This window comes from Apteryx mantelli, chromosome 23 (assembly GCF_036417845.1).
Source record: "Apteryx mantelli isolate bAptMan1 chromosome 23, bAptMan1.hap1, whole genome shotgun sequence".
Taxonomy (NCBI): domain Eukaryota; kingdom Metazoa; phylum Chordata; class Aves; order Apterygiformes; family Apterygidae; genus Apteryx; species Apteryx mantelli.
In genome coordinates, this window is record NC_090000.1 from 9,487,219 (window position 1) to 9,514,381 (window position 27,163).

At 51.7% G+C, this 27,163-nt stretch overlaps 1 protein-coding gene across 1 annotated transcript; it reads left to right on the forward strand.

Moving 5' to 3' along the window:
* Nucleotides 1–59: 59 nt before the first annotated feature.
* LOC136993988 (uncharacterized) lies at nt 60–25,909 on the forward strand. Its single transcript, XM_067310030.1, is given in 15 exon segments — nt 60–65; nt 3,239–3,395; nt 4,510–4,697; nt 5,043–5,128; nt 5,767–5,934; nt 6,542–6,682; nt 8,472–8,682; nt 8,685–9,070; nt 9,072–10,112; nt 17,708–17,832; nt 21,819–21,880; nt 22,057–22,213; nt 23,325–23,512; nt 23,889–23,941; nt 25,675–25,909. Coding segments are annotated over 15 exon segments (3,204 nt in total).
* Nucleotides 25,910–27,163: the final 1,254 nt, after the last annotated feature.

Consider the following 27,163-nt stretch of genomic DNA (forward strand, 5'->3'; position numbering starts at 1 on the left):
GGTCCTTCACTGCAGAGGCAGGGCAGGGCCTGTCGGGTTTAGTCTTGCAGTGGAAGCGCATGGAGGTGAGAGTAGAGGGCGGAGGCAGGGGAGGGGGAGGTGCAGGTGGAGGTGTCAGGGCGGGGCTGTAGGTTGTGAGGTCACTTGTGCTGCAGCAAGCTGATTGGTGAGGAGCAGCAGGCTGGCATTGTGAGGTGCTCAAGGGGAGGGCGGAGTCAGCCCAGGAGGGCAGGGAGGGTGAGGGAGGCCAGAGGCAGAGGCAGGTGTGTGGGACAGTGCTTGGGTGCTGATGAGGAGGTCCTCTGCATCCCCTCAGCTGACCAGCCAGAAGCTGGAGGCAGGCATGGGAGCACATGAAAGGCACGGAAGTTGTTTTGGGAACAAACCCAAACTGCTGTGCTGCAGCCTCAATCCCGACCCCCTTACCCTCACTCTTACCCTATGCCTGAAACATAATGAAATGCAGCAATTTTCCTCTGAACATGAGGAAATACTTCTTGACTGTGAGAGTAACAGCACTGGAACAGGTTGCCCAGAGAGGATGTGGTTTCTCCTTCCTTGGAGATATTGTAAAGCCATCTGGACAGGGACCTGGGCAAGCTGTTCTAGGTGGACCTGCTTGAGCTGGGGGGTTGGACTAGATGATCTCCAGAGGTCCCTTCCAACCTCAGCCATTCTGTGATTCGGTGAAGCAGCATGCTGTGGGGCAGTGAGCCCTGAAGGTTAGGGTAAAACCTGGGGTCAGAGGGGTTTGGATCGATTGGTGTGCCCTGATGAACCCAGGGAAGAGCTCACTGGAAATTCCTGCCTTGAAGATGGCATTTATCTTCTCCCTGTTTAGGATGCTCTCAGGGATGTCAGAAGGAAAGCGGAGGGCCAGCTGGGAACTGTAGTCCTGCTCCCACCCTGACATTCCCCTGCCGCCTCCGCAGGGTGCATGGCCGCACTGCAGCACCAGACCTTGGGGCGCGCATGGCCCCCCTCCCAGCGGGCTGGGGCAGCGCAGCCAGGGTGCACGGGTCCCGGCTCCCTGGCGCTTCCAGCCCCACACGCTGTCCCACCATGGCCACCCCTGCCAGGCTCCAGCCACCTCCAGGGCCTGGGACTCCCTCCCCCAGGGCAGGGCAGGCCGGGCCCCACCCGTGTTGCCTGGCCATGGCAACCACACCCTGCTGGCTGCAGGTCACCTGCCTCCTGCTTCCTGCCCCTGCGTCGCCTGGCAACCGCACCCCATTGGCTGCAGGTCACCTGGCCTCCTCCTGCTGCCCCGCCCCCACGTTGCCTGGCAACCGCAGCCCTGCTGCTGCCAAGGGCTGCCCTGGGCTCTGCTGCCCTCCTGATACTGCCATAAAAACCAACAAAGAAACAAAAAAACCCCTTCTCCCTCTGAGTGATTTTACCCCTCCAGTACTGTCCTCCCCTTCGTGCTGGCACTGGCATTTGATCCACTCTGCAGCAACCTGGACTGGTGGGGAACTGAGCTGGGTTAACAGCGGGTAACTACAGGTTTTGTGAAAAAGCTAACTGGGCAGGGAAGGAACCATTTGTTTGTGCTTTATGCTTTTTCTGATTAGATTTCCTTCTTCAAGATCAAGGCCCATGATCATGCACGTTGATCAAGTTACAGTGCTGCTTGGCTTTTTACAGCAACGCGGTTTGGGGTCCTATTGCAGGAGGACTGTGCGGCAGCGCTGACGTGACGCAGTATTTATCTCCACCCTGACCTTTGGCGCTGCCACCACAGCAGCTACGTCCCGGCCCGGCCCCACACGGCACCATGTCACACTGCCCCAGCACGGCCCAACCTGGCCCCAGCCAACTGCTCCCACTGCCCTGGGCAGGGATGGGCCGCTGGAGCCAGCGTGTGGCAGCCACAGCGAGTCCCTCCGGCCCAGGGTGCCCAGCCCTTGGAGGGGCTGGCCCTGCGCCTGCCCAGGGCAGAGCGGTTCCTCACCCTGCCTGGGCCCGGGGTGCCCAGCGCCGGCCTGGCCCCAGCAGGGACCTGGCACACGGCTGGTCCAGGGTGGGGACCAGCACACGTTTCCCCTGGGGTGAGCACCTGGCACACGGCTGGCCCTGGCGATGGGCACAGACCCATTGCAGCCTAGTGACAGTCCCGGGCTCTTGGCAGACATGTGGTGGGGCTGTTGGCAGCAGTGGGAGATGCCTGGCCCCGCAGGGGAAACCCAGGGGATGCCCTGAGCGCCCAGACTGCCCTGGGCATGGCACCGTCCTCTCGCTGAGTGGAAATCCATTGCCAAAATCCCTAGGGAGGGGGTCACCCTGTGACAGCTGCATGTGGCAGGAAAGGAGAGCTGTCTGAAGAAGGCTGAGGGGTCCTGCAGCTCCTGCTGGGCTCTGGAGAAGCTGCCAAAAACACATGGGTTAGAAATGAATCCTTGGACTTTTCCGCACCTCCCAGTGGCTTCCTGTCTCCTGACTCCTGCTCCTTCCCACTGCATCTCCTTGTACCTCCAGAGTGGCAGAGCAGGCTTTGAGCTCAAGGAACACATTGTGGATGTCCCGTGGCAGGATCTCCTGTCGCCGCGCTCTAGCTCGGTCTCATGGTGCCACCGGGGGGTGCACTGCAGCTTCCCGCTGCAGGGCCACAAAGCACAGACCTCAATGTGAGAGATGCTAAAATGGCATTTATTGTGAGCTGCGCTCAAGCTTATATACAGTTGCATTTCGCCCCCACCCCTAGTCTGCGCGTCACACCGCGTGATCTTCCGCTACACCTACTCTACCGCTTCTCATGCAAATATCTTTGTCTACGCAGTTTCCCAAGATCCCTCACAATCTCCATGCCGTAATGCCTCTGTTTCAGATCCAGACCCTCCTGGGTCCACATTAAGGCAGTCCCCACCTCAGCTCTGCAGCTCCTGTCAGGGATGGGGTATGTTTGGGGAGGGGGATGCTGTTTGAATACGCTTGCACTTGTCATCTCCTGCGTTAGGCATGGGCTGAATGGTTGTGAGTTGGCCCACCCAGAGCATGACATGTCTTTCACTTACTTTCCAGAGACCCTTGTTATCTGGGGAGGTGTGTCTGACTATGCTGTAAGGCAGCTGGTGCTGAGGCCTGAAAAGTTCTTCCAAAGAGCTTCTCCAAGGCTTCTCCAAAGCTTTGCAGTAGAGCAGGAGTGGGCAGGGCACAGAGCACCATCACCATGCACTGACAGATCATCAGCCAGTCCACCTAACAGTCTCATAATTCTTCTCTTCCTTCCTGTTTTCAGGGACTCCGAATTATTCAGCTTGGGACCTTCGGTGTTGTAACTGAACAAGTTGGTGGTGGGAAGCGTGGCCTTCTGACTGTTCACAAACCTGTGTTCCACCTTTCAAAGAATATTGCAGAGGTTCACGGCCTCCCCAATGATAAGGCCTATGTTGCTGGTAAGAAGACAGCCTGGCACTTTTGCTTCCCCTTGGGACATCTTTGGGATGTGCACAAGTGCTGTTCAGGTGTGACTGTTAGACATTTAGAATTCCTCCACCAGGTCCTGAGAACAGCTCCATTTCTTTTTTCTGTTATTATTATCATGAGATCATAATGCACAATACAATTATAATCCCTCTCTCTCTGACCTAACAGCTGGCGACAAGCCCAGTGTACTGGGGCTGCCTCTTCCGCTCAGATCTAGTTAAAACCCTTGGTCCATGTTTATTGCCACACCAGACCTTGTACAGGCAAACACCAGCATTCATACTGCCTCTTGCATTCTCCTTCTACTTAGAAGTGAGCCAGATGTAGAGAGCCTTGAGAGAGAGATGGGGACCACAGCATGCATGAAAACCCATCAGAGGCCAGCTTTGCTGTGACTGCTGGTCAGCACTGCCAGCCCTGCAGATGTAGTGGACATTGGTGATGCCTGTGGAAAAGCAGGAGGAGCTCAGAGCTGTGTTTGGAGTGGGTCTTTCCTTTCAAAGGATTCCATCTTCTCTCTTAGGGCAACATGAATCTGGCTCCTTTCAGGGACAGGCCTCTGGCACCCAAAGCAGGCATGTTTGCTGTGCATGTCTGAAGGCGCTGGGGATGGCCTGAAGGATCTGAAGGGGTGTAGTGCAGTGCTTGTGTAATGCACTGAGTGTGGGCACAAGTACCGTGACCTGGCACCCACTTCCCCATCATGGGAACTCTCTGCCTTCTCCTCTCCTTGTCCTACCACTGTGTCTGAGGTTCATACCAGATTGCTAGGACCTTCCCATCTCTGTAGGCAAGAAAACCTTGCTGTACACTCGGCACATCAGTTGCAGAGTGCTTTGAACTTCTCCTAGGGAGGGATGACATCAGCTTCCCGCAGGAGCTTTACCAAATGTTAAAGAAGACAGGCCAGTAGCAGTTTCTTGCTTGAAGACCTCAAAGCTGCTGACATTCTCTTTTAGCCTGCTGAACCGCTCTGTTAGTGACTTCATTCTTCTTGTGTTGCTTCCTAGGTCGTAAGGAATTGTAAGGAGCCCCTGAAGTATGCTCACGTAGCCTCAGACATCTCCGTTCCTTGGCAAACAGTGGAGGCTTGCACGGAAGAGACCATGCGTCTTTACTCTCGCTGCCTCGAGAGTGGCAAGAATGTAGCCCTTGTTCTGAAGGACATTGGCATGCTTGTTATTCAAGGAAAAGACGTGCAAGCGAGATTTTACAGAGACTTTCTGCAGAGGCTAAATGGGACTGAACAGCTGGTAGAAGCTCTTCTTGGGGTAAGATTTCCATTTCTCCAGTTCTGCTTCTCGTGCTTTTGAAATCCTAGCAAAGTGCAAGTGAATGCACTTCTGTTGGCCTGCCATGACCTCTCTGGTCATGGGGATGGTCCTGGCCTAGAGTAATGCCAGCTTCCTGGACTGTTCTTCTCTAGCGTTCAGAGGACTTGGTGACATAGAAGACCCTGGGACTTTCTCTACTGGGTCCAACCAAAGTCCCCTCCAGCCCAGGATCCTGTTCCCATGTGCTCATGGAAAAATTCAAAGAAGAGATCCCACCTATTGTGTGTTTTGCAATGAGGTGTGCACCCACATGCTGCTAGTGGTGGCCACACTGTGTCACAGAGAGAATCCTTCCAGCCCAGTGCCCTTCCCCAGGTCTCTAGTGCAGCCGCATCCTTCAGCCTGGGCTTTCAGGGGCAGCTGGAAAGGTGAGATATGAAAGCAGTCTGAGCTCAGCCCCTCGAGGGCTAAGCCAGAGATGCACGCAGGCTGTAGCTGGAGGCTACACCCAGAGCTTTGTTCTTGTGAATTAAACTAAACCTCCAAACTGCTGTGGATCTTTCCTTGGTGTGGTGTGAACTCTGCCATTTGCAGCTTGTGAACATTGGAGGGGCCCCCAAATGACCACTGAGGAGTTAGGGGTTGAGAGCATTGCCTGTTCCCAGGGCAGCTCTCTCGCAAGGTCATGCCATAGCTCTTTGTCTGCAGCTGCGGTCAGGGTGCCTCAGGGACCTCCCGCTCTTTGTAGGTCCCAGCCAGAGCAGTGGAGTCAGCCCTTTCATGGCCAGCACATGTCCTAGTGACAAGGGGACTCTGCAGGGAGGTGGGAAGAGCTGGTTTAGGCCTCCTGAGGCCGAGAAGGGGTTAAGGCAGAGCCTCGCTGTCCTGGTGCCAGTCCTGGCTGCAAGATGGGAGGGGACCCTCAACTCTCGTGTGCATGTTTGCTGCATTGAGGATTGGGCTTTTGGGGGTTTGACAGGAATAAGGTGGATCCCAAAGACTAGAAATGGAAGCTCACAACCAGAAGGGATGTGGCCATGATAGTCTGTGGCCACCTTGGCTGTAGAGACCATGAAATAGTGGAGTTCAAGACCCTGAGGGGAGTGAGGAAGGAGAGTAGCAGAGTCCAGGGCCTGGAGTTCAGGCGAGCAGACCTCAGCCTTGTCAGGGAGCTGGTAGTGGGGGATCCCCTGGAGGCAGGTCTGAGGGGCAAAGGAGCTGAGAAAACTGGCAGGTGTGTAAGAATAGCATCCCCTGCCCCAGGTGTTACCAAAAGGCCCAGACAAGAAAGAGTCTCAAATGGGGGGGAAAGGGGGAACTGTTACCAGCTTGGGGAAGGAGTCTCAACAGGAGCCTCAGACAAACATACCCAAGGACACCAGTGCAGCTGGGATTGATACATCCTGAGAAAGTACAGATAAACCAGCAGAAGCCAGTGGGAACCAAGGTTAGGACCAAGACAGCTTTTCTCCAACAAGGAAGCAGGCCAAGTTGGGACCGTGTATGGAAAAGTAGAGCAAAGTTCGTGGCCCGACGCTGAGTGACACCTCTTCTGACGCCACCAGAGACCACCAGAGACCACCAGAGACTCAGACCGCATGCGTAATGATTATGTAAATGTAGTAATTAGTTCTAGGAAATAGAATGAATATGTATAATCATTCCTGGAAATTTAATGCATATGCATAGGATAGAGCAATATAAACTTTAGATGATGCGACACACGGTGTGCACATCGGGTGGAGCTATCCCCCCGTGTTCCCGGCGCCGTAATAAAGAGAATGCCTGCTTCTTAATGCTACATTGGTGTTAAGGATTTTTTCTCCCGATTTCGGTGACAGTTTTGGCGACCCAGGTGGGACTCTGCTTCTGATCCTCAACGGATCCATGAGATCGCAGGACCTCCAGCCGGCACCGAGGGATTCTCGGGGAGAACCTCTGATCCCTGGACCGAAGAGCTCTGAACAAGACCCCTGGGAAAGGTAAAGGCATTCTTTTCTTTAAAAGGTTGGGTTGCCTGCCTGTCAGACGTGGCAAAAGTCCCGCAGGGTTGGGCTGTAGAGGTACCTCAAGGGGAAGGTAAGGTTATAGTTCTGCTAGACGAAAGTCTGTGGAACACCCGGATTGGTATTTGTGCACAATTGTGGGTTAGAGTCCCACCAGGTCAGGTTAGAGTCCTGAATTGCTCGATTTGTGTGGCAATTTGACATTTGGAACGTTATTGGACTTTGTTTTGTGGATTTTGTGATTATGGGTAACCAAACGTCGAAAGAGGGGGGGATTTTGAAGAATTCACCCCTGGGATGTATTTTAAAGCATTGGAAAGAGGCGGCAGGTCCGCTGGGAGGTACACTTACCAAGAGAACAATTAATTGAATACTGTAATCATTGTAATCATGTATACTTTAGAAGATCAGGAAAAATGACCTACAAATGGAACTGTGAACTACAATACCATATTACAATTAATGTTGTTTTGCTGAAGCAAGGGGAATTGGGATGAAATAATGTATGTAGATTTGTTTTTCCCATTAAGAAACCACCCCGAATGGCAGAAAGATTGTGGAATGATTCCAAAGGATCCAATGATACTAGCACTAGAGAAGGAGAGAAAGGGTCAAAAGTTGAAAAGGTGTTGTTCTGCTTGTAGTATCGGAAAGAGGTGTTTAAAGTGTAAACGGGAGGAGGAAGAGAAAGATGTTGTTGGGGAGGCTGAAGAGGCAGAAGGATTTAGCCCGACTGCAGGGAGAACAAGAGGACGACAAGGGGAAGTGGGGGAGGTTTTACAGGCTCCCCTTCGGCAGGCGGTTGGAAGTACCAGACCTGTAACAGTTAAAGTGCCTTTCTCTAGAATGGATTTAAGGTCCTGGAAGGAAATAGCAGGGAACTATAGAGAGGATCCGGAGAAAGTGGCAGAAGTGTTTGAAACTATAATTAGGACTCAGGATCCAGATTGGAATGATTTGCAGGTAATATTAAACACCCTGCTGGACAGTAGTGAAAAGAAGATGGTATTAAATGTTGCTCGGAAACAGGCGGAAGGAGCACATGCTGGTGGGGATTTGCAGGGAACGCTAGATCAGAATTTTCCTGCTACAGACCTGGGGTGGGATCCTAACCTGCCAGGACCCGGGGACTTCTAACAAGATATCGGAAATGGATATTGTATGGTGTAAAACACGGTATGCCAAAAGCAGTTAATTGGTCTAAAATAGATGAGGTCAAACAAGAACCAACTGAATCCCCATCTGCTTTTATGGAACGATTAAAGGCTACTGCCAGAACATATACCAACCTGGATCCTGAAAAAAAAAAACAGAGGAAGCCCAGCAGCTAGCTTCAATTTTTATGGGACAATTGGCCCCAGACATAAAAAGGAAACTTCAAAAATTAGAAGGGGCAGATTCGAGAGATCTGGGAAAAATGTTAGAAGTGGCCTGGATAGCTTTTAATAATAGGGAAAAGGAGAGAGAAACGCGACATTTTTGAAGGGAATACCTAAGAGAAGGGAGAGTGGTTGCTACTTTAACCAGGGCTCCTGAAAGGGCCTCTAAAGAAAGGGATGGCACAAGGTGGGGGGGGTTACCAAGGCATGAGAAGAAGTAGGGGAAGGGGAAAGTTACCTCCTTTTGTGCACCCTCGACTTGCGGAAGATCAGGGTGCAACCTGCAGAGAAAGGGGGAACTGGCAGAGGGAATGTCCTCAGGCTGGGAAGTTAGACCCAGCCCTGCAAGCCATCAAACTCATGACATTAAATGATGAATCCTGAAGGGGACCGGGGCAATCATCCCCAGCCAAACCCCTGGTTACACTGAGGCTGGGAAATGATGAAGTAGAATTTTTAGGTGACACAGGAGCCACTTACTCTGTACTTAATACTTGTAAAGGAAACTTTAGCCATGAAACTGTAAGCGTTGTTGGTGCTACAGGGAAACAAGAAAATTGGCTCTTTTTGCAGCCTTTAAAATTTAAATTGGGGAAAAATGGGTGACTCATCAATTTTTATATATGCCTGAATGTCCGATGCCCTTGACGGGTAGGGATTTATTGGATAAGTTAAACACACAGATAATCTTTAAAAATGGAGAGGTGCAACTACTAATACCTGAAGCAAAAGCTGTGGAAGCGAGAATTTTTATGTTACGGAGCACGCAGAAACTGGAGGAGGAGATTCCTGCGGAAGTAGACGATGCAGTAATACCAGTTGTATGGGCTAGCGGAATTCCAGGTCGGTCTAAATTGGCGAAACCAGTGAAGGTTGTTCTAAAATCTGGAGCTAAACCGGTAAGACAAAAACAGTACCCTGTTAAGTGGGAGGCTAGAAAAGGGTTGGAAGAATTAATAACTAAATTTTTGAGTTATGGCAGAATATAAACCCATAAAAAAACAGAATGGCAAGGAATATAGGTTGGTTCAGGATTTAAGATCTGTGAATCAGATTGTTCAAGATATTCACCCAGTGGTGGCTAGCCCATATACTTTGCTAACATCCCTAAAGGAGAGCCATAAATGGTTTACTGTGCTTGATCTCAAGGATGCCTTTTTCTGCATACCTCTAGACAAAGACAGTCAGGCGATATTCGCCTTTCAGTGGGAAAGCCCCACCACCGGACGTAAAACACAACTTACTTGGATGGTGTTACCTCAGGGGTTCAAAAATAGTCCAACAATATTTGGCAATCAAGTGGCCAAGGAACTGGAATCATGGAAAAAGGAAAATCTGGAAGGAACAATACTGCAGTGTGTGGATGACATTTTGTTGGCTGCGGAGACTAGGGGAGAGTGCCTACAGATGACCATAAGCCTGCTGAATTTCCTAGGACAAAGAGGATATCGTGTGACAAAAAGTAAGGCTCAAGTAGGGAAAGAGACTGTGATTTATCTAGGTCTTGAGATTTCACAGGGACAACGAAGACTGGGAACCGACAGAAAAGAAGCGATCTGCCGAACTCCAGAACCAAGAACTGCACGAGAGCTGAGGGTGTTCTTAGGTATGGCCGGATGGTGCCGACTGTGGATTCCCAACTACGGGCTATTAGCAAAACCCCTTTATGAAATTCTGAAAGGGTCAAACGAGAATTACATACTATGGACCCCCAAATGCCAAGTGGCTTTCAGGGATCTAAAGAAGGCCCTGATGTCAGCACCTGCACTGAGACTGCCTGATTTGTCTAAACCCTTTGTGCTATTTGTACATGAATGACCACATCTCACCTTGGGTGTGCTGACTCAGAAATTGGGAACATGGAGAAGAGCTGTAGGATATTTCTCTAAACAACTGGAGAATGTGAGTAAAGGATGGCTAGGGTGTTTGCGTGCTGTAGCTGCAACTGTTCTTTTAATACAGATGGTAGCAGCTTTGTGCGAGATGGGAAACGGATGGCCGGATATGCAGTGGTCACCACGACACAGGTAATAGAGGCTGGGGCCCTACCCATTAACATGTCAGCCCAGAAGGCGGAATTGATAGCATTGAAGCAAGCCCTGAAAATAGCTGAAGGGAAAAAGGTAAATATATGGACTGACTCAAAATATGCATTTGGGGTAGTCCATGCACATGGGGCCATCTGGAAGGAAAGAGGATTGCTGACGGCTCAAGGATCACCTATTAAATATAAGGAAGAAATTATCCAACTTCTACAGAATATTCAGAAACCTAAGGAAGTGGCAATAATGCATTGCAAGGCACATCAGTTTGGACAAACCACAGTAAATGTGGGTAATCAATTAGCTGATAAAACTGCCAAAGAGGCGGCTGGACAAGGCATCCTTGCATTGGTACCAGTAAAACAGGTGAAGCTCCCAATTCTGAAACCTAATTACAGTGAGGCAGATCAACAATTAGCATCACTGTTAAAAGCAACCCCAGATGGAGAGGGCTGGTTAATAACTCCTACGAAACAAGTCATCGTTCCACAGCAGATAATGACTGAGACTGTAAAAAAAAGACACGAAGAAACACACTGGGGTAGTAAAGCTATGTTTTCTAGTCTTCAAAATTCAATTATATGTGTGGGAATGACTGGAATAGTGAAATCTGTAACGGCAAAGTGCCCTGTTTGTTTAAAAATTAATCCTATGAACAGGAAAAGACCGCCTCCGGGGACCACTAAGCAAGGAAATTCCCTGGGAGATTATTGGCAAATAGATTTCTCTGAATTACCACGACAAGATGGTTATAGATACCTTCTGGTATTAGTTGACACCTTCTCGGGATGGCTGGAAGCTTTTCCCTGTCGCACCAATAAAGCTAGGGAAGTGACTAAAATATTGCTCAAAGAAATAATACCACAATTCAGGGTACTGATAGGAATGTTCTCTGATCGGGCCCCACATTTCGTGGCAGATATAGTCCAACAGCTAAGCAAGATTCTGGGTATCAAGTGGGATTTGCATACCCTGTGGAGACCACAATCGAGTGGGAGGGTAGAAAGAATGAATGAAACTTTAAAGCAGCAAATCAGTAAGATATGTCAGGAAACTTCTTTAAGATGGCCGCAGGCCCTTCCGCTGGCTCTTTTAAGAATTAGAATACAGCCAAGATCAAAAAGTAAGATTAGTCCTTATGAGGTATTATATGGAAAACCATACTAAGTGCTGTTGATTCCAGGAGAGATGCATGTAAAGGCAAAAGCAGATTTAAAGTTATGTCTGATTTCTTTAGGGAAAGTCCTTGTGGCTCTCCTATGGCATATTGTTTTGACAGGACCACTTGCGTTGGACACTCCTGCCCATCAGTATCAACCCGGAGATTTCATATATGTAAAAACATGGAGCTCTGAATCTTTACAAGAGAGGTGGAAAGGACCTTTCCAGGTACTCTTAACTACTTACACTGCACTCAAGATAGAAGGGATCGAACCTTGGGTTCATTACACTCGAGTTAAGCCAGCATCATTGCTGAAAGAACCTCAGTGGAAGGTCATTCCATCAGATAAAAATCCTCTTCAAATAAGAATCCAGAAAATATTTTGAAACCCGAGACTTGAGAGTGTTGCTGAATTATTTGTAGTTTTGGCATGCTTTTAGAATTAGAATGTTAAGAGTTAACTGATTAGTCAAACATGGGAACTAATCAACACATTATTAGTATTTTAATTGGGGTAGCCATGACGTTAACAGACTGTTTAGTCAATCAGCGACAAAATTGTATGGCCCTAGATTATCTGTTAGCCAGCCAGGGAGGAACATGTGCTCTCATAGGACAAGAATGCTGTACATACATAAATGATGGATTTGAGATCCAGCAGAAAGGGATAAACTCAACTGAAAGCGTGATGGAAGAGTGGGAAAAACAAAAGGAGTCCTCCTCCTCATGGTGGAATTGGTTAACTTCATGGCTACCAAACTTAACTTGGTTAAAAGAAGTGTTTGTAATAATCATAGCTGTAGTTGCGATATGCATATTATGCTGTATTATGATCCAATGTTCACCTTTAGTTACATTGTGTTGTACCCAACTATGTATCCCTAAAAATCAAAAGTATTATCAAAATTATAAAAATTTATGTGAGACTCCCAAAGAAATCATACTTTGGAAGTCTCAAAGAGGGGAACTGTTACCAAAAGGTCCAGACAAGAAAGAGTCTCAAAGCGGGGGGGAATGGGGGAACTGTTACCAGCTCGGACAAGGAGGAGTCTCAACAGGAGCCTCAGACAAACATACCCAAGGACACCGGTGCAGCTGGGACTGATACATCCTGAGAAAGTACAGATAAACCAGCAGAAGCCAGTTGGAGCCAAGGTTAAGAACAAGAGAGCTTTTCTCCAACAAGGAAGCAGGCCAAGTTGAGACCATGTATGGAAAAGTAGAGCAAAGTTCATGGCAAGACGCTGAGTGACACCTCTTCTGACACCACCAGAGACCACCAGAGACCACCAGAGACCCCCACAGAAGACCCCCAGAGACTCAGACTGCATGCATAATGATTATGTAAATGTAGTAATTAGTTCTAGGAAATAGAATGAATATGTATAATCATTCCTGGAAATTTAATGCATATGCATAGGATAGAGCAATATAAACTTTAGGTGATGCGACACACGGTGTGCACGTTGGGTGGAGCCATCCCCCGTGTACCCGGTGCTGTAATAAAGAGAATGCCTGCTTCTTAATGCTGCATTGGTGTTAAGGAGTTTTTCTCCCGATTTCGGTGACAGTATCACTTCCTCCCTCCCTGAAGTTTGTGCAGTGTCTATCCCACGGCCCTGCACATATCAGCTGGCAAACTTCTTCAGTCCTGTTAACGCTTTACTCGCTCATCACCCAGATTTTACCCTAAGCTCCAGGGCTCACTACTCCGCCGGCTGCTTCAAAGAATCACAGAATGGTTGAGGTTGGAAGGGACCTCTGGAGATCATCTAGTCCAACCCCCCTGCTCAAGCAGGGTCACCTAGAGCATATAGCCCAGGACCCTGTCCAGACGGCTTTTGAATATCTCTGAGGAAGGAGACTCCAAAACCTCTCTGGGCAACCTGTACCAGTGCTCTGCTACCCTCACAGTAAGGATATCTTATTTAAAGCACCCTCTTTATAGCCTCCCTTCAGATACTTATACACATTGATAAGATCCCCCTTCAGCCTTCTCTCCTCCAGGCTGATCAGGCCCAGCTCTCTCAGCCTTTCCTCATAGGAGAGATGCTTCAGTCCTTTAATCATCTTAATGGCCCTTTGCTGGACTGGCTCCAGTAGCTCCATATCTCTCTTGTATTGAGGAGCCCAGCACTGGACACACTACTCCAGGTGTGGCCTCACCAGGCTTGAGGAGAGGAGGAGGATTACCTCCCTTGACCTGCCAGCAATGCTCTTCCTAACGCACCCCAGGATACCATTGGCCTTCTTGGCCACAAGGGCACACTGCTGCCTCATGGTCACCTTGTTGTCCACCAGCCCTCTGGAAGAGGTCCTTCCAGACCTCTGAAAGGTCTTTCTCTGCAGAGCTGCTTTCCAGCAGGTCAACCCCCAGCCTGTCCTGGTGCATGGGGTTATTCCTCCCTAGGTGCAGGACTCTGCACTTGCCTTTGTTGAACTTCAGGTGGTTCCGCTCTGCCCAGCTCTCCAGCCTGTCCAGGTCCCTCTGAATGGCAGCACAACTCTCTGGTATATTGGCCACTCCTCCCAGTTTTGTATCATCAGCAAACTTGCTGAGGGTGCTCTCTGTTCCTTCATCCAGGTCATTGATGACTAAGTTGAACAAGACTGGACCCAGTACTGACCCCTGGGGGACATTGCTAGCTACAGGCCTCCAACTAGACGCTGCGCCGCTGATCACAACCCTCTGAGCTCCGACTTTCAGCCATTTCTCAATCCACCTCACTCTCCACTCATCTAGCTCACACTTCCTGAGCTTCCCTATGAGGATGTTACGGGAGACAGTGTCGAAAGCCTGGCTGAAGTCTAGGTAGACAACATTCACTGCTCTCCCCTCATCTACCCAGCCAGTCATCCCATCAGAGAAGGCTTTCAGATTGGTTAGGCATGATTTCCCCTTGGTGAAGCCATGCTGACTACTCCTGATCACCTTCTTTTCCTCCACATGCTTGGACATGGCCTCCAGGATGAGCTGCTGCATCAGCTTTCCAGGGATGGAGGTGAGGCTGACTGGCCTGTAGCTTCCTGGGTCCTCCTTCTTGCCCTTTTTGAAGACTGCGGTGACATTGGCTTTCTTCCAGTCCTCAGACACCTCTCCTGTTCTCCATGACCTTTCAAAGATGACGGAGAGTGGCTTAGCAATAACGTCCGCCAGCTCCCTCAGCACTCGTGGGTGCATCCCATCAGGGCCCATGGACTTGTGGATGTAAAGTTTTGTTAAGGAGATTTCCACTCTACTCTAGTTTTGCAGAGAAAGAACAGGCAAGGTCACGTGGCTTGCAAGCAGAACATCTTCTCTGACCTTGCCTTAGCCCTGTTTTTCCAACAAAGTTGAAGAACTGCAAAGAAGCCAGTTCAATCCAGCCAGCAGCACAAGAAGTTGTTCAGAGGCAACACCAGAGGAGGTGCAAAATCAGCTGATGACTACTTTTAAGACGGACCATTTAAGGCTGGCACGAAACTATCTCCTACTGTAACACAGCAAGGGGATTGGTAGAACTAAGAATCGTGGGTAGATCTGGTCGATGATGTAGACTAAAGCATTGAATATGTAAGAACTTGCTATCGCTTAAAAGTTGTAACAAAAAGCTTCTTGGGGGTCCCTTCTTGTGCTCCCAGCCAAGAGGCACTTTACTGCTAGCAATAAAACTGTTAAAACTTAGACATGTGTTTCTTGCTGCTCATTACTGGTGCCGGCAAATGAACAAAAGAGAACAGCTAATTTTAACAGGGGAAGGGACCCCAAACACCCCTAGTGCCCCCAGTGTCTCCTTCCCTGTCCCAAGTGTCCCCCTGTGTCCCCACATATCCCCATGTCCTCACCCTGGTCCTAATGTGTCTCCCATGTCTCCCCTGTGTTCCCCTGTCCTCCCCCCAGTCCCCACATGGACACAATGTGTCCTCCATGTCCTGACCCAATCCCCATGTGACCACTATGTGTCCTCCACATTCCCAGCCTGGCCCCCATCTGTCTCCTATGTGTCTCCACATCTCACCCTGGTCCCCAGTGTCCCCACGTGATCCCTGAGTCCCCATGTCCTCACCCCAGTCCCCAGAATCCCAGGATGGTTGAGGTGGGACGGGACCTCTGGAGATCACCTCGTCCAACCTCCTGCTCCAGCAGGGTCACCCAGAGCAAGTGGCCCAGGACTATGTTTCCCAGGCGGCTTTTGAACACGTGCAAGGATGGAGCCACTACCACCTCTCTGGGCAACCTGCTCCAGTGCTTGGCCACCAGTATTACTGGCTGACCTTGTTGCTTCTTGAAGGGGTCTGCAGCTCCTTATGGCACCCTGCAGTTCCCTGACACCTCGCAGCGCCCACCCTGACCCCATGCCTGGTGGGACACCTCACCTCAGTCACCCCGAAGGTGCCCAACCACCAGTTCTGGGGCACAGCAGAGCATGAGAAATCCAAATTCAACCCCGAGAATGGGTGTTTGCACCAAGAAGGGGTCAAACACTGCAACTTGGGGGGTTCTGTTCTTGGAGACATTCGAATCTCGAACGGGCCAGCCCCCAACCTCCCACATGGTGGGGAGATGTATGCATATTTTTCTTCATATTGGGTAAAAAAAAGGCTGCAAAAACTCTCTTCTACCTCAATATTATGCAGCAGGCAGGAAGAATGAAGAATTTTTAATGTTTTTCTCCCTAGTGAATGAGAATCTCCAAATTCATTTGAACTTTTTGCTTTCTGCCTTGGAGGGAAACTCCCAAATTGGGCTTTCGACCAATATGGGACCAGCCCCTTTCGGTTATTCCCCTAAAAATACATCTAGCAATGCCAAAAGAGCAACTTTCCCAAATTTCCTTTGCTTATCTAAAGAGCTTCGAGCAAACCCAGGAACCAGCAACTCCCATTTATGAATATTTATATACATATTTAATCTCTATCCCTTTATAAATTTGAATGTATGAATACATAAGTAAATATCTGAATATATATTATGCATATAGTGTCATAAATAGACACATTACATATCATGCTGTATTTTCATTTAAATAAATGCAGTAGATATTTATACCTATTTCTCCATTCCTCTCTCTCTATTTCTATGTGTGCATATACTCTATCTATTGTATATAGATGTATATGTTTTGATGCTTGAGGACTTCCTGAGGCAAAAAAGCAGAGCAGACAAGCAGAGTGTATCTGAGAGCACATGGGAAAAACAGTCCAGGGGAAAAAAAAAAAGTGACCAATCACAGAGCGGTGTGGAAAGACAGGAGTTGTGGTGTTAGACAAGATGGCAGTCCCCGGGAATAAAATGGGGGCAGGAACAAAATAGCGGCACCAATAGGAGGAGGACTTCCTGTCTGGATGTACTTGCGGGGACACTGGAAGGAGGGAGCAGGGGCACCAGCCAGTCACAGAGCAGCTTGTGATCATCTGCGTGTGCATGTGTGTGTGTGTGGGGATGTTACACAAAATGGCACCACATTAAGTGGGGGGCACCACGTAACCAGAAAAAGGGGTGGGACTTGCTGGGAAGGTGGGACACGTGGCTGCCTGCAGGGGGCGGGGCTTCCAATGGAAGTTGGGGTGGGGCTAATGTCACCTCTTACCCTTGGAGCAGGGAGGGAACGGCCTTTATTCCCCCCCCTCCCTGTGCAAACCCCTCCCCTGTGAACAGGGGACCCAGGTGTCTGGGGGGACCCAGACGTCCCAGTGTCGCTCCCCAGCTGAACCCTCTACCTGTCGGGTATGAGTGACCCAGACATCCGGGCATCCACTCCAGGCCATTCCCTCTCACCGTGGACAGAGGACCCAGGCGTCCAGGGGACTCAGGCATCCTGGTGTTGCTCCACAGCTGAGCCCCCTCCCCCTCGTGTAGGAGGGACCCGAGCGTCCAAGGGTCTTGGGTGTCTGGGGAACCTGATTCTCCAAGGGACCCAGGCATCCGGGTGCAGCCTCAATAGCTGTCCCCCCTCGCCCCATGCACAGGGGACCCGGCTGTCCGGGCACCCACTGCAAGAGCTGATCCACTGCCCTCGTGTATGAGGGACCCAGATGTCCAACTCTCCCCTTGAATCGCAACTCCCCTCCCCCACACACAGAGGGCCCGTGTGTCTGGGCAGGGGAGGGGGCGGCTCTTTATTGCATGCATGTGATGTCACATGTGCTACAAGCATTATACATGTCCGCAGCATCGCAAGCCCATCACACATGTCCTAAGCATGTCCCAAATACCCCCCCGACCCCAAATCCCCTCCAGTGTCCGCCCATGTCCTAAACTGTTCCCCAGTCTCCCTCCATGTCACCACCACTGGTCCCAAGCTTCCCCTACATCCTCATCCTGGTCCCTGGTGTCCCTACATGTCCCCAGTGTGCCCCCACCCATGCCCAGAGTTCCCATATGTCCCCGGCACCCCCATGCCCCCTGAGCCCCCCTTTGTCCCCCATTGCTCACCAGTGTCCCCCCGTGTCCTCCAGATCCTCACCCTGGTCCTAATGTGTCTCCCATGTCCTCACCCTGGTGGAAGCCGCTCTTTGGAGATGCCTCTGTTGGCTATCCTTGGCCATTCCCAATGGCTGGAGGTATTGAAGCCAGTTATGGGGGGACTGATGGATTTTTGATGACAAGGGAGGAGTTGTAGATGTTTTAGTCGTATGCCGGGCAGAAGGGGGACTGGTGGAGGCATCTGTCCCACCAGGAGGTGCCATCGCAGCATGCCTGGAGAAGGAGAGCAGAGCAGGTTTGGGGATGGTCACCAGGGCCAGCCACAGCCCAGCAATGGCCAGGCAAGACACAGCTTGGCCCAAGGGACCTCCTGCTCCTCAGCCTCTGCTCCTGCACGGCTGTGATGGGGACAAGAGGTGGCAGGGCAGGGCTGAAGTAGCTCAGCTGGGAGAGCGTTAGACTGAAGATCTAAATGGTCCCTGGTTCAAGCCCGGGCTTTGGCACTGGGGTGCCCTGGTGGTCTTTTGCAGAGCTGGGCATCCAGGCCACACGGGAGCTGCAGTTCTTGCCCTTCTCAGTGCTCCTGGGCATTGATGACACAAGATGGACTTTAGAGAGGAGAGGAGGGCAGCTTATTGCTGCTGATGTTTCAGCTACTGACTCAGCATCGCGTGGAGAAACCACTGCCCCAGGATCCAAGCCCTGGAGCCCAGCGGGGTGCCATACTGCAGGTGGCCATGTGGTGGCTGTAGGCCATGACAGTGAGAAGAGAAAACTGTGCTGCCATCAAAAAGAGAACCAGGCAGCCCTGGGCAGCACATCCTGAGTGGGGAACAGCCCTGGTGTCCCTCAGGGAACATGGATTTAGGGACAGTGGTGGAGATGGAGGCAAGGCTGAGGAGGAAGATGCCCATGGGGGCATGGAGGCAGTGGTCACAGGCTGTGGCTGTAAGGATGAGGCTGTTGCCCTGGAGGGCAGCTAGGGAGATGCCCCAGGGAGATGGGCCTTCCCGAGATGGACAGTCTCTTTCTAAAGACCCCCCGAGGAATGGGTTGTCCTGGATGTCCAGTTCCCAGCCCATCGCCATATCCTGCCTCATTGACTTTATGACCCATTTCCTGCTCCATGTGCATCCATGTCTCACCTAATGGAGCCTTGCTCCATGCCCTTCCGTGCACACCTTTCTCATTGAAGCCATGCCACCCTTGCTCTCTCCATCACTCAAAAGATTTCCCTAAGACTACAAACCGCCAAGCGCAAACACCCCACTGATGCGTGAAGCCTAAGGCCGAAGCTGCTCCCCTGAAGACCCTAACTGTCGAACCATCTTGGAAGCCTAGCTCCAAGGCGTTTGGGTCCTTCACTGCAGAGGCAGGGCAGGGCCTGTCGGGTTTAGTCTTGCAGTGGAAGCGCATGGAGGTGAGAGTAGAGGGCGGAGGCAGGGGAGGGGGAGGTGCAGGTGGAGGTGTCAGGGCGGGGCTGTAGGTTGTGAGGTCACTTGTGCTGCAGCAAGCTGATTGGTGAGGAGCAGCAGGCTGGCATTGTGAGGTGCTCAAGGGGAGGGCGGAGTCAGCCCAGGAGGGCAGGGAGGGTGAGGGAGGCCAGAGGCAGAGGCAGGTGTGTGGGACAGTGCTTGGGTGCTGATGAGGAGGTCCTCTGCATCCCCTCAGCTGACCAGCCAGAAGCTGGAGGCAGGCATGGGAGCACATGAAAGGCACGGAAGTTGTTTTGGGAACAAACCCAAACTGCTGTGCTGCAGCCTCAATCCCGACCCCCTTACCCTCACTCTTACCCTATGCCTGAAACATAATGAAATGCAGCAATTTTCCTCTGAACATGAGGAAATACTTCTTGACTGTGAGAGTAACAGCACTGGAACAGGTTGCCCAGAGAGGATGTGGTTTCTCCTTCCTTGGAGATATTGTAAAGCCATCTGGACAGGGACCTGGGCAAGCTGTTCTAGGTGGACCTGCTTGAGCTGGGGGGTTGGACTAGATGATCTCCAGAGGTCCCTTCCAACCTCAGCCATTCTGTGATTCGGTGAAGCAGCATGCTGTGGGGCAGTGAGCCCTGAAGGTTAGGGTAAAACCTGGGGTCAGAGGGGTTTGGATCGATTGGTGTGCCCTGATGAACCCAGGGAAGAGCTCACTGGAAATTCCTGCCTTGAAGATGGCATTTATCTTCTCCCTGTTTAGGATGCTCTCAGGGATGTCAGAAGGAAAGCGGAGGGCCAGCTGGGAACTGTAGTCCTGCTCCCACCCTGACATTCCCCTGCCGCCTCCGCAGGGTGCATGGCCGCACTGCAGCACCAGACCTTGGGGCGCGCATGGCCCCCCTCCCAGCGGGCTGGGGCAGCGCAGCCAGGGTGCACGGGTCCCGGCTCCCTGGCGCTTCCAGCCCCACACGCTGTCCCACCATGGCCACCCCTGCCAGGCTCCAGCCACCTCCAGGGCCTGGGACTCCCTCCCCCAGGGCAGGGCAGGCCGGGCCCCACCCGTGTTGCCTGGCCATGGCAACCACACCCTGCTGGCTGCAGGTCACCTGCCTCCTGCTTCCTGCCCCTGCGTCGCCTGGCAACCGCACCCCATTGGCTGCAGGTCACCTGGCCTCCTCCTGCTGCCCCGCCCCCACGTTGCCTGGCAACCGCAGCCCTGCTGCTGCCAAGGGCTGCCCTGGGCTCTGCTGCCCTCCTGATACTGCCATAAAAACCAACAAAGAAACAAAAAAAACCCTTCTCCCTCTGAGTGATTTTACCCCTCCAGTACTGTCCTCCCCTTCGTGCTGGCACTGGCATTTGATCCACTCTGCAGCAACCTGGACTGGTGGGGAACTGAGCTGGGTTAACAGCGGGTAACTACAGGTTTTGTGAAAAAGCTAACTGGGCAGGGAAGGAACCATTTGTTTGTGCTTTATGCTTTTTCTGATTAGATTTCCTTCTTCAAGATCAAGGCCCATGATCATGCACGTTGATCAAGTTACAGTGCTGCTTGGCTTTTTACAGCAACGCGGTTTGGGGTCCTATTGCAGGAGGACTGTGCGGCAGCGCTGACGTGACGCAGTATTTATCTCCACCCTGACCTTTGGCGCTGCCACCACAGCAGCTACGTCCCGGCCCGGCCCCACACGGCACCATGTCACACTGCCCCAGCACGGCCCAACCTGGCCCCAGCCAACTGCTCCCACTGCCCTGGGCAGGGATGGGCCGCTGGAGCCAGCGTGTGGCAGCCACAGCGAGTCCCTTCGGGCTGGGGTGCCCAGCCCTTGGAGGGGCTGGCCCTGTGCCCACCCGGGGCAGAGCGGTTCCTCACCCTGCCCGGGCCCAGGGTGCCCAGCGCTGGCCTGGCCCCGGCAGGGACGTGGCACATGGCTGGTCCAGGGTGGGTACTGGCACACGGTTCCCCTGGGATGAGCACCTGGCACTTGGCTGGCCCTGGCGATGGGCACAGACCCATTGCAGCCCAGTGACAGTCCCGGGCTCTTGGCAGACATGTGGTGGGGCTGTTGGCAGCAGTGGGAGATGCCTGGCCCCGCAGGGGAAACCCAGGGGATGCCCTGAGCGCCCAGACTGCCCTGGGCATGGCACCGTCCTCTCGCTGAGTGGAAATCCATTGCCAAAATCCCTAGGGAGGGGGTCACCCTGTGACAGCTGCATGTGGCAGGAAAGGAGAGCTGTCTGAAGAAGGCTGAGGGGCCCTGCAGCTCCTGCTGGGCTCTGGAGAGGCTGCCAGAAACACATGGCTTAGAAATGAATCCTTGGACTTTTCCTCAGCTCCCAGTGGCTTCCTGTCTGGGAGACTGGCCACTGCCTCCTGCTCCTTCTCCCTGGATCACCTTGTAGCTCCAGAATGGTGGAGCAGGCTTTGAGCTCACGCACACATTGTGGAAGTTCTGTGGCAGGATCTCCATGCCCTAATGCCTCTGTTTGAGATCCACACCCCTCCTGGGTCCACATTAAGGCAGTCCCCACCTCAGCTCTGCAGCTCCTGTCAGGGATGGGGTATGTTTGGGGAGGGGGATGCTGTTTGAATACGCTTGCACTTGTCATCTCCTGGGTGAGGCATGGGCTGAATGGTTGTGAGTTGGCCCACCCAGAGCATGACATGTCTTTCACTTACTTTCCAGAGACCCTTGCTACCTGGGGAGGTGTGTCTGACTACACTGTAAGGCAGCTGGTGCTGAGCCAGGTGGGTCTGCCCCCCAGGCCTGGAAAGTTCTTCCAAAAAGCTTCTCCAAGGCTTCTCCAAAGCTTTGTGGTACAGCAGGAGTGGGCAGGACACAGAGCACCATCATCATGCACTGACAGATCATCAGCCTGTCCACCTAAGAGTCTCATAATTCTTCTCTTCCTTCCTGTTTTCAGGGAGTCAGAAGTATTCAGCTTGGGACCTTCGGTGTTGTAACAGAACAAGTTGGTGGTGGGAAGCGTGGCCTTCTGACTGTTCACAAACCTGTGTTCCACCTTTCAAAGAATATTGCAGAGGTTCACGGCCTCCCCAATGATAAGGCCTATGTTGCTGGTAAGAAGACAGCCTGGCACTTTTGCTTCCCCTTGGGACATCTTTGGGATGTGCACAAGTGCTGTTCAGATGTGACTGTCAGAAATTTAGAATTCCTCCACCAGGTCCTGAGAACAGCTCCATTTCTTTTTATTATTATTATCATGAGATCATAATGCACAATACAATTATAATCCCTCTCTCTCTGACCTAACAGCTGGCGACAAGCCCAGTGTACTGGGGCTGCCTCTTCCGCTCAGATCTAGTTAAAACCCTTGGTCCATGTTTATTGCCACACCAGACCTTGTACAGGCAAACACCAGCATTCATACTGCCTCTTGCATTCTCCTTCTACTTAGAAGTGAGCCAGATGTAGAGAGCCTTGAGAGAGAGATGGGGACCACAGCATGCATGAAAACCCATCAGAGGCCAGCTTTGCTGTGACTGCTGGTCAGCACTGCCAGCCCTGCAGATGTAGTGGACATTGGTGATGCCTGTGGAAAAGCAGGAGGAGCTCAGAGCTGTGTTTGGAGTGGGTCTTTCCTTTCAAAGGATTCCATCTTCTCTCTTAGGGCAACATGAATCTGGCTCCTTTCAGGGACAGGCCTCTGGCACCCAAAGCAGGCATGTTTGCTGTGCATGTCTGAAGGCGCTGGGGATGGCCTGAAGGATCTGAAGGGGTGTAGTGCAGTGCTTGTGTAATGCACTGAGTGTGGGCACAAGTACCGTGACCTGGCACCCACTTCCCCATCATGGGAACTCTCTGCCTTCTCCTCTCCTTGTCCTACCACTGTGTCTGAGGTTCATACCAGATTGCTAGGACCTTCCCATCTCTGTAGGCAAGAAAACCTTGCTGTACACTCGGCACATCAGTTGCAGAGTGCTTTGAACTTCTCCTAGGGAGGGATGACATCAGCTTCCCGCAGGAGCTTTACCAAATGTTAAAGAAGACAGGCCAGTAGCAGTTTCTTGCTTGAAGACCTCAAAGCTGCTGACATTCTCTTTTAGCCTGCTGAACCGCTCTGTTAGTGACTTCATTCTTCTTGTGTTGCTTCCTAGGTCGTAAGGAATTGTAAGGAGCCCCTGAAGTATGCTCACGTAGCCTCAGACATCTCCGTTCCTTGGCAAACAGTGGAGGCTTGCACGGAAGAGACCATGCGTCTTTACTCTCGCTGCCTCGAGAGTGGCAAGAATGTTGCCCTTGTTCTGAAGGACATTGGCATGCTTGTTATTCAAGGAAAAGACGTGCAAGCGAGATTTTACAGAGACTTTCTGCAGAGGCTAAATGGGACTGAACAGCTGGTAGAAGTTCTTCTTGGGGTAAGTTTCCATTTCTCCAGTTCTGCTTCTTGTGCTTTTGAAATCCTAGCAAAGTACAAGTGAATGCACTTCTGTTGGCCTGCCATGACCTCTCTGGTCATGGGGATGGTCCTGGCCTAGAGTAATGCCAGCTTCCTGGACTGTTCTTCTCTAGCATTCAGAGGACTTGGTGACATAGAAGACCCTGGGACTTTCTCTACTGGGTCCAACCAAAGTCCCCTCCAGCCCAGGATCCTGTTCCCATGTGCTCATGGAAAAATTCAAAGAAGAGATCACACCTATTGTGTGTTTTGCCATGAGGTGTGCACCCACATGCTGCTAGTGGTGGCCACACTGTGTCACAGAGAGAATCTTTCCAGCCCAATGCCCTCCCCAGGTCTCAAGTGCAGGCCTGTCCTTCAGCCTGGGCTTTCAGGGGCAGCTGGAAAGGTGAGATGTGAAAGCAGTCTGAGCTCAGCCCCTCGAGGGCTAAGCCAGAGATGCAAGCAGGCTGTAGCTGGTTCCCAGCTCTGTCTCTTCCTTCTGTCAAAGTCCATGGCATTTTTTCAGTCCTTTCTCTGGGCCGGGACCATTTTTCCAGCTTTTGTTCCAGTGGGTCCCAGAGCAGGACCCTCAGCTACCCCTTGAACACACACCAGAGGATTGGACCTCACAGTTGTTAGCGCTGTGCAAAAGGAAAGGAAGGGTTGTGTCTCTCTGTTCCTCCATGCTGCAGAGGCAGCCATCTGAATGTTAGGAGAGACTGTGGGGTTAACCCCATGTCTGAGCCCTTTGTTCTCAGCTCAGGAGGCATCAACTCAAGGCAGCAGGAAAAATGCAGCAGCCAGGAACCCCAGCCAGTGAAATGCCTTCTCCTGTGCTTGCCTCCATCAACTGCTGCATTAGGAAGCACCTGGTCTCTGGGCTGAGTCTCTGGCTTCAGAGCCTTGCAAAAAGCCTGACAGGGTTATTCCCCTTTCTCATGTATTCCCCTCCAGCTGCTAGGCTGTATAACTGAGGGGCTGCTGTGAGGAACAGAGTTCTTTGTTTCAGCATTTCGGAGAGGCAGCTTCTTCTCTGAGCAGTGGAAATGTTTGCTGCTCTTGTGAGCAGTGAGATAATTTTCTTGGCATCATCTCACATGTGTCTCTTGCCTTTGCAGGTGCCAGAGATGAGGGATTCAGTCCTCTCAGGCAGCAAAGCTGCTCATTTTCAGACCCATTCTGGTCATGTTATTCTTTCCAGAGTGAGTATGTTGGCTTCTTAGCCCTGATTCCCACAGGAGATGGGAGATGGTCTCCAGTGGCAGCACAGAGAAGTTGGGTTAAAATGAGCTTTCTCACAGGAACGATAGGGAAGTCCTGGAACAGTCTGATGAGGAAGCTAATGCCCCTCCGAGCACTGGAGGTCTTCCTTATATCATTCAGCTGGCTCATACAGTCCTCCAGCATCTGGCCTAGTCTGCATATCCAAGTGTGGATTTGGGCATGCTGAGCTTTCTTCTGGGCATGTTGTGCAGCCCAGGGCGTTTCGGCTGGGGGGAATCCCTGTCTCTGTGGATGTAAACAGTTGGTTGAAAGCCCAATTCTCCTGCAGAACTGCCTTCTACTGCAGGAGCAGGTGCCCAGCTTGTGAGCACTGATGGAGACCCAGCTCCCCCTGTGTGTCCGTTGGCTGTATTTGCTTATGGGAGTTAAGGCTTACTATTGACAATATTAGCTTAAGAGCATAAGAGTGCTGACTGGATGGCTCAAGTCAAGCGGCAGAGGCGGCAGTGACAGACAGTCAATCGTGCCCTGCAGGAAGAACCAGCCATGCTGAACCCCCATCACCAGTCTTTCCGTGAGATCGAGTGCAGTGCAGGTTTCCTGCTCTGCAAGTGGCAATTCCCTTCCCTCATTTATGATGCCACAAGATATCTCAGACTGAGAGGTAAGTGCCAGTGGGAAACCGTAGTGAATCCTGGTTAGGCTGTGACACAGCCTTGGGGATGCTGCAGTGACTCTCCTGGTTCTCCAGCTATGGTTGCAGTATCCCTGCGTGGGGTGCCTGAGGCCAGGCCAGACCCAGGGGTCTGGTGACAGCACAGGTCCTGCAGGTGCTGGCTGCTCTAGTGGTGCATGTTCAGAGCCTCTGAGTGTGCCTGGAAGTGGGGCTAAAAGCTTCATTGCATTGTCTTGCAGGTTCAGCAGAGAACGGAAACACAGCCAAGGGTTCAGTCAGGCTCATTGCTTCCAGTTGGGAAGGAGAAGGAGAGTGAGTGGTGAGAAGCTGGCTGAAGAAAAGCCAAGTGTTCAGGAAGTCCTCAGGTACCACCTGGCATCAGATGAGGAGGTGACCGTCTATGTTTACTTCTCTGGCATAGACGAGGAGGAGAAAAGAGCAGCTGAGAGGCTGGGGACACAACAGACAGACTAAAGTGTGTGCCAGATCCAGGAAAAGCATGGGAGAGTTGAGGGGCAGTGACCCACTGAAATGTCAGAATCCCAGTCGCAGAGCCACTGGGTTTAATGTGACATCCTGAGACTTCTGTGACTTGGGACTGACCTGGATTAGGCTTTAATACCATGCATCTCTCTGCAACCCCAAGCAAATGCCCAGCCTTCCATCTGAGGGGCTGCTATTTGGCACTGAGAATAGGATTACAATGTGGGCCATAGAAGTTCTGAGCAGCTACACACGAAGGGATCCCTGCAGTGTTTGTCTGCACCTTTTTGATCCTCTCACTGAATGCTGAAGCCCAGAAGCAGGTTCACCCCCAGTCTCGGCCCCACCGGACTCAGTCCCAGGCTGACCAAATGCACATAGGCCCTTGTTTGGACCCAGGGGCCTGTGTCACACCACAGTGAGCATGAAAACACCATCAGAAGCACATCCAACAATGTATGGTCTGGAATAGCCTGCAGAATTTCTCTGCCCTTCTCTCTGTCAATCCCACTTAGTATCGTTCTTTCCCACTCCTTAACTCCTCTGGGGAGAAGAGTTGCCTCCTGAGCCGGCAGGAGAGGTACCAGTGACTGCCAGCCATGCTGGCACACCCAGAGCTTTGTTCTTGTGAATTAAACCAAATCTCCAAACTGCTGTGGATCTTTCCTTGGTGTGGTGTGAACTCTGCCATTTGCAGCTTGTGAACATTGGAGGGGCCCCCAAATGACCACTGAGGAGTTAGGGGTTGAGGGCAGTGCCTGTTCCCAGGGCAGCTCTCTCCCAAGGTCATGCCATAGCTCTTTGTCTGCAGCTGCGGTCAGGGTGCCTCAGGGACCTCCCGCTCTTTGTAGGTCCCAGTCAGAGCAGTGGAGTAAGCCCTTTCATGGCCAGCACATGTCCTAGTGACAAGGGGACTCTGCAGGGATGTGGGAAGAGCTGGTTTAGGCCTCCTGAGGCCGAGAAGGGGTTAAGGCAGAGCCTCGCTGTCCTGGTGCCAGTCCTGGCTGCAAGATGGGAGGGGACCCTCAACTCTCGTGTGCATGTTTGCTGCATTGAGGATTGGGCTTTTGGGTGTTTAACAGGAATAATGTGACCCAAAGACTAGAAATGATATCTGCTGGAAAGACAACACAGCTAGGCACAAACCATCCCAGAGGTTCCTGCAGAGTATTGGTGACAACTTCTTGACACAGGTGGTGGAGGAGGCAACAAGGAGAGGTGTGCTGCTGGACCTCGTACTAACAA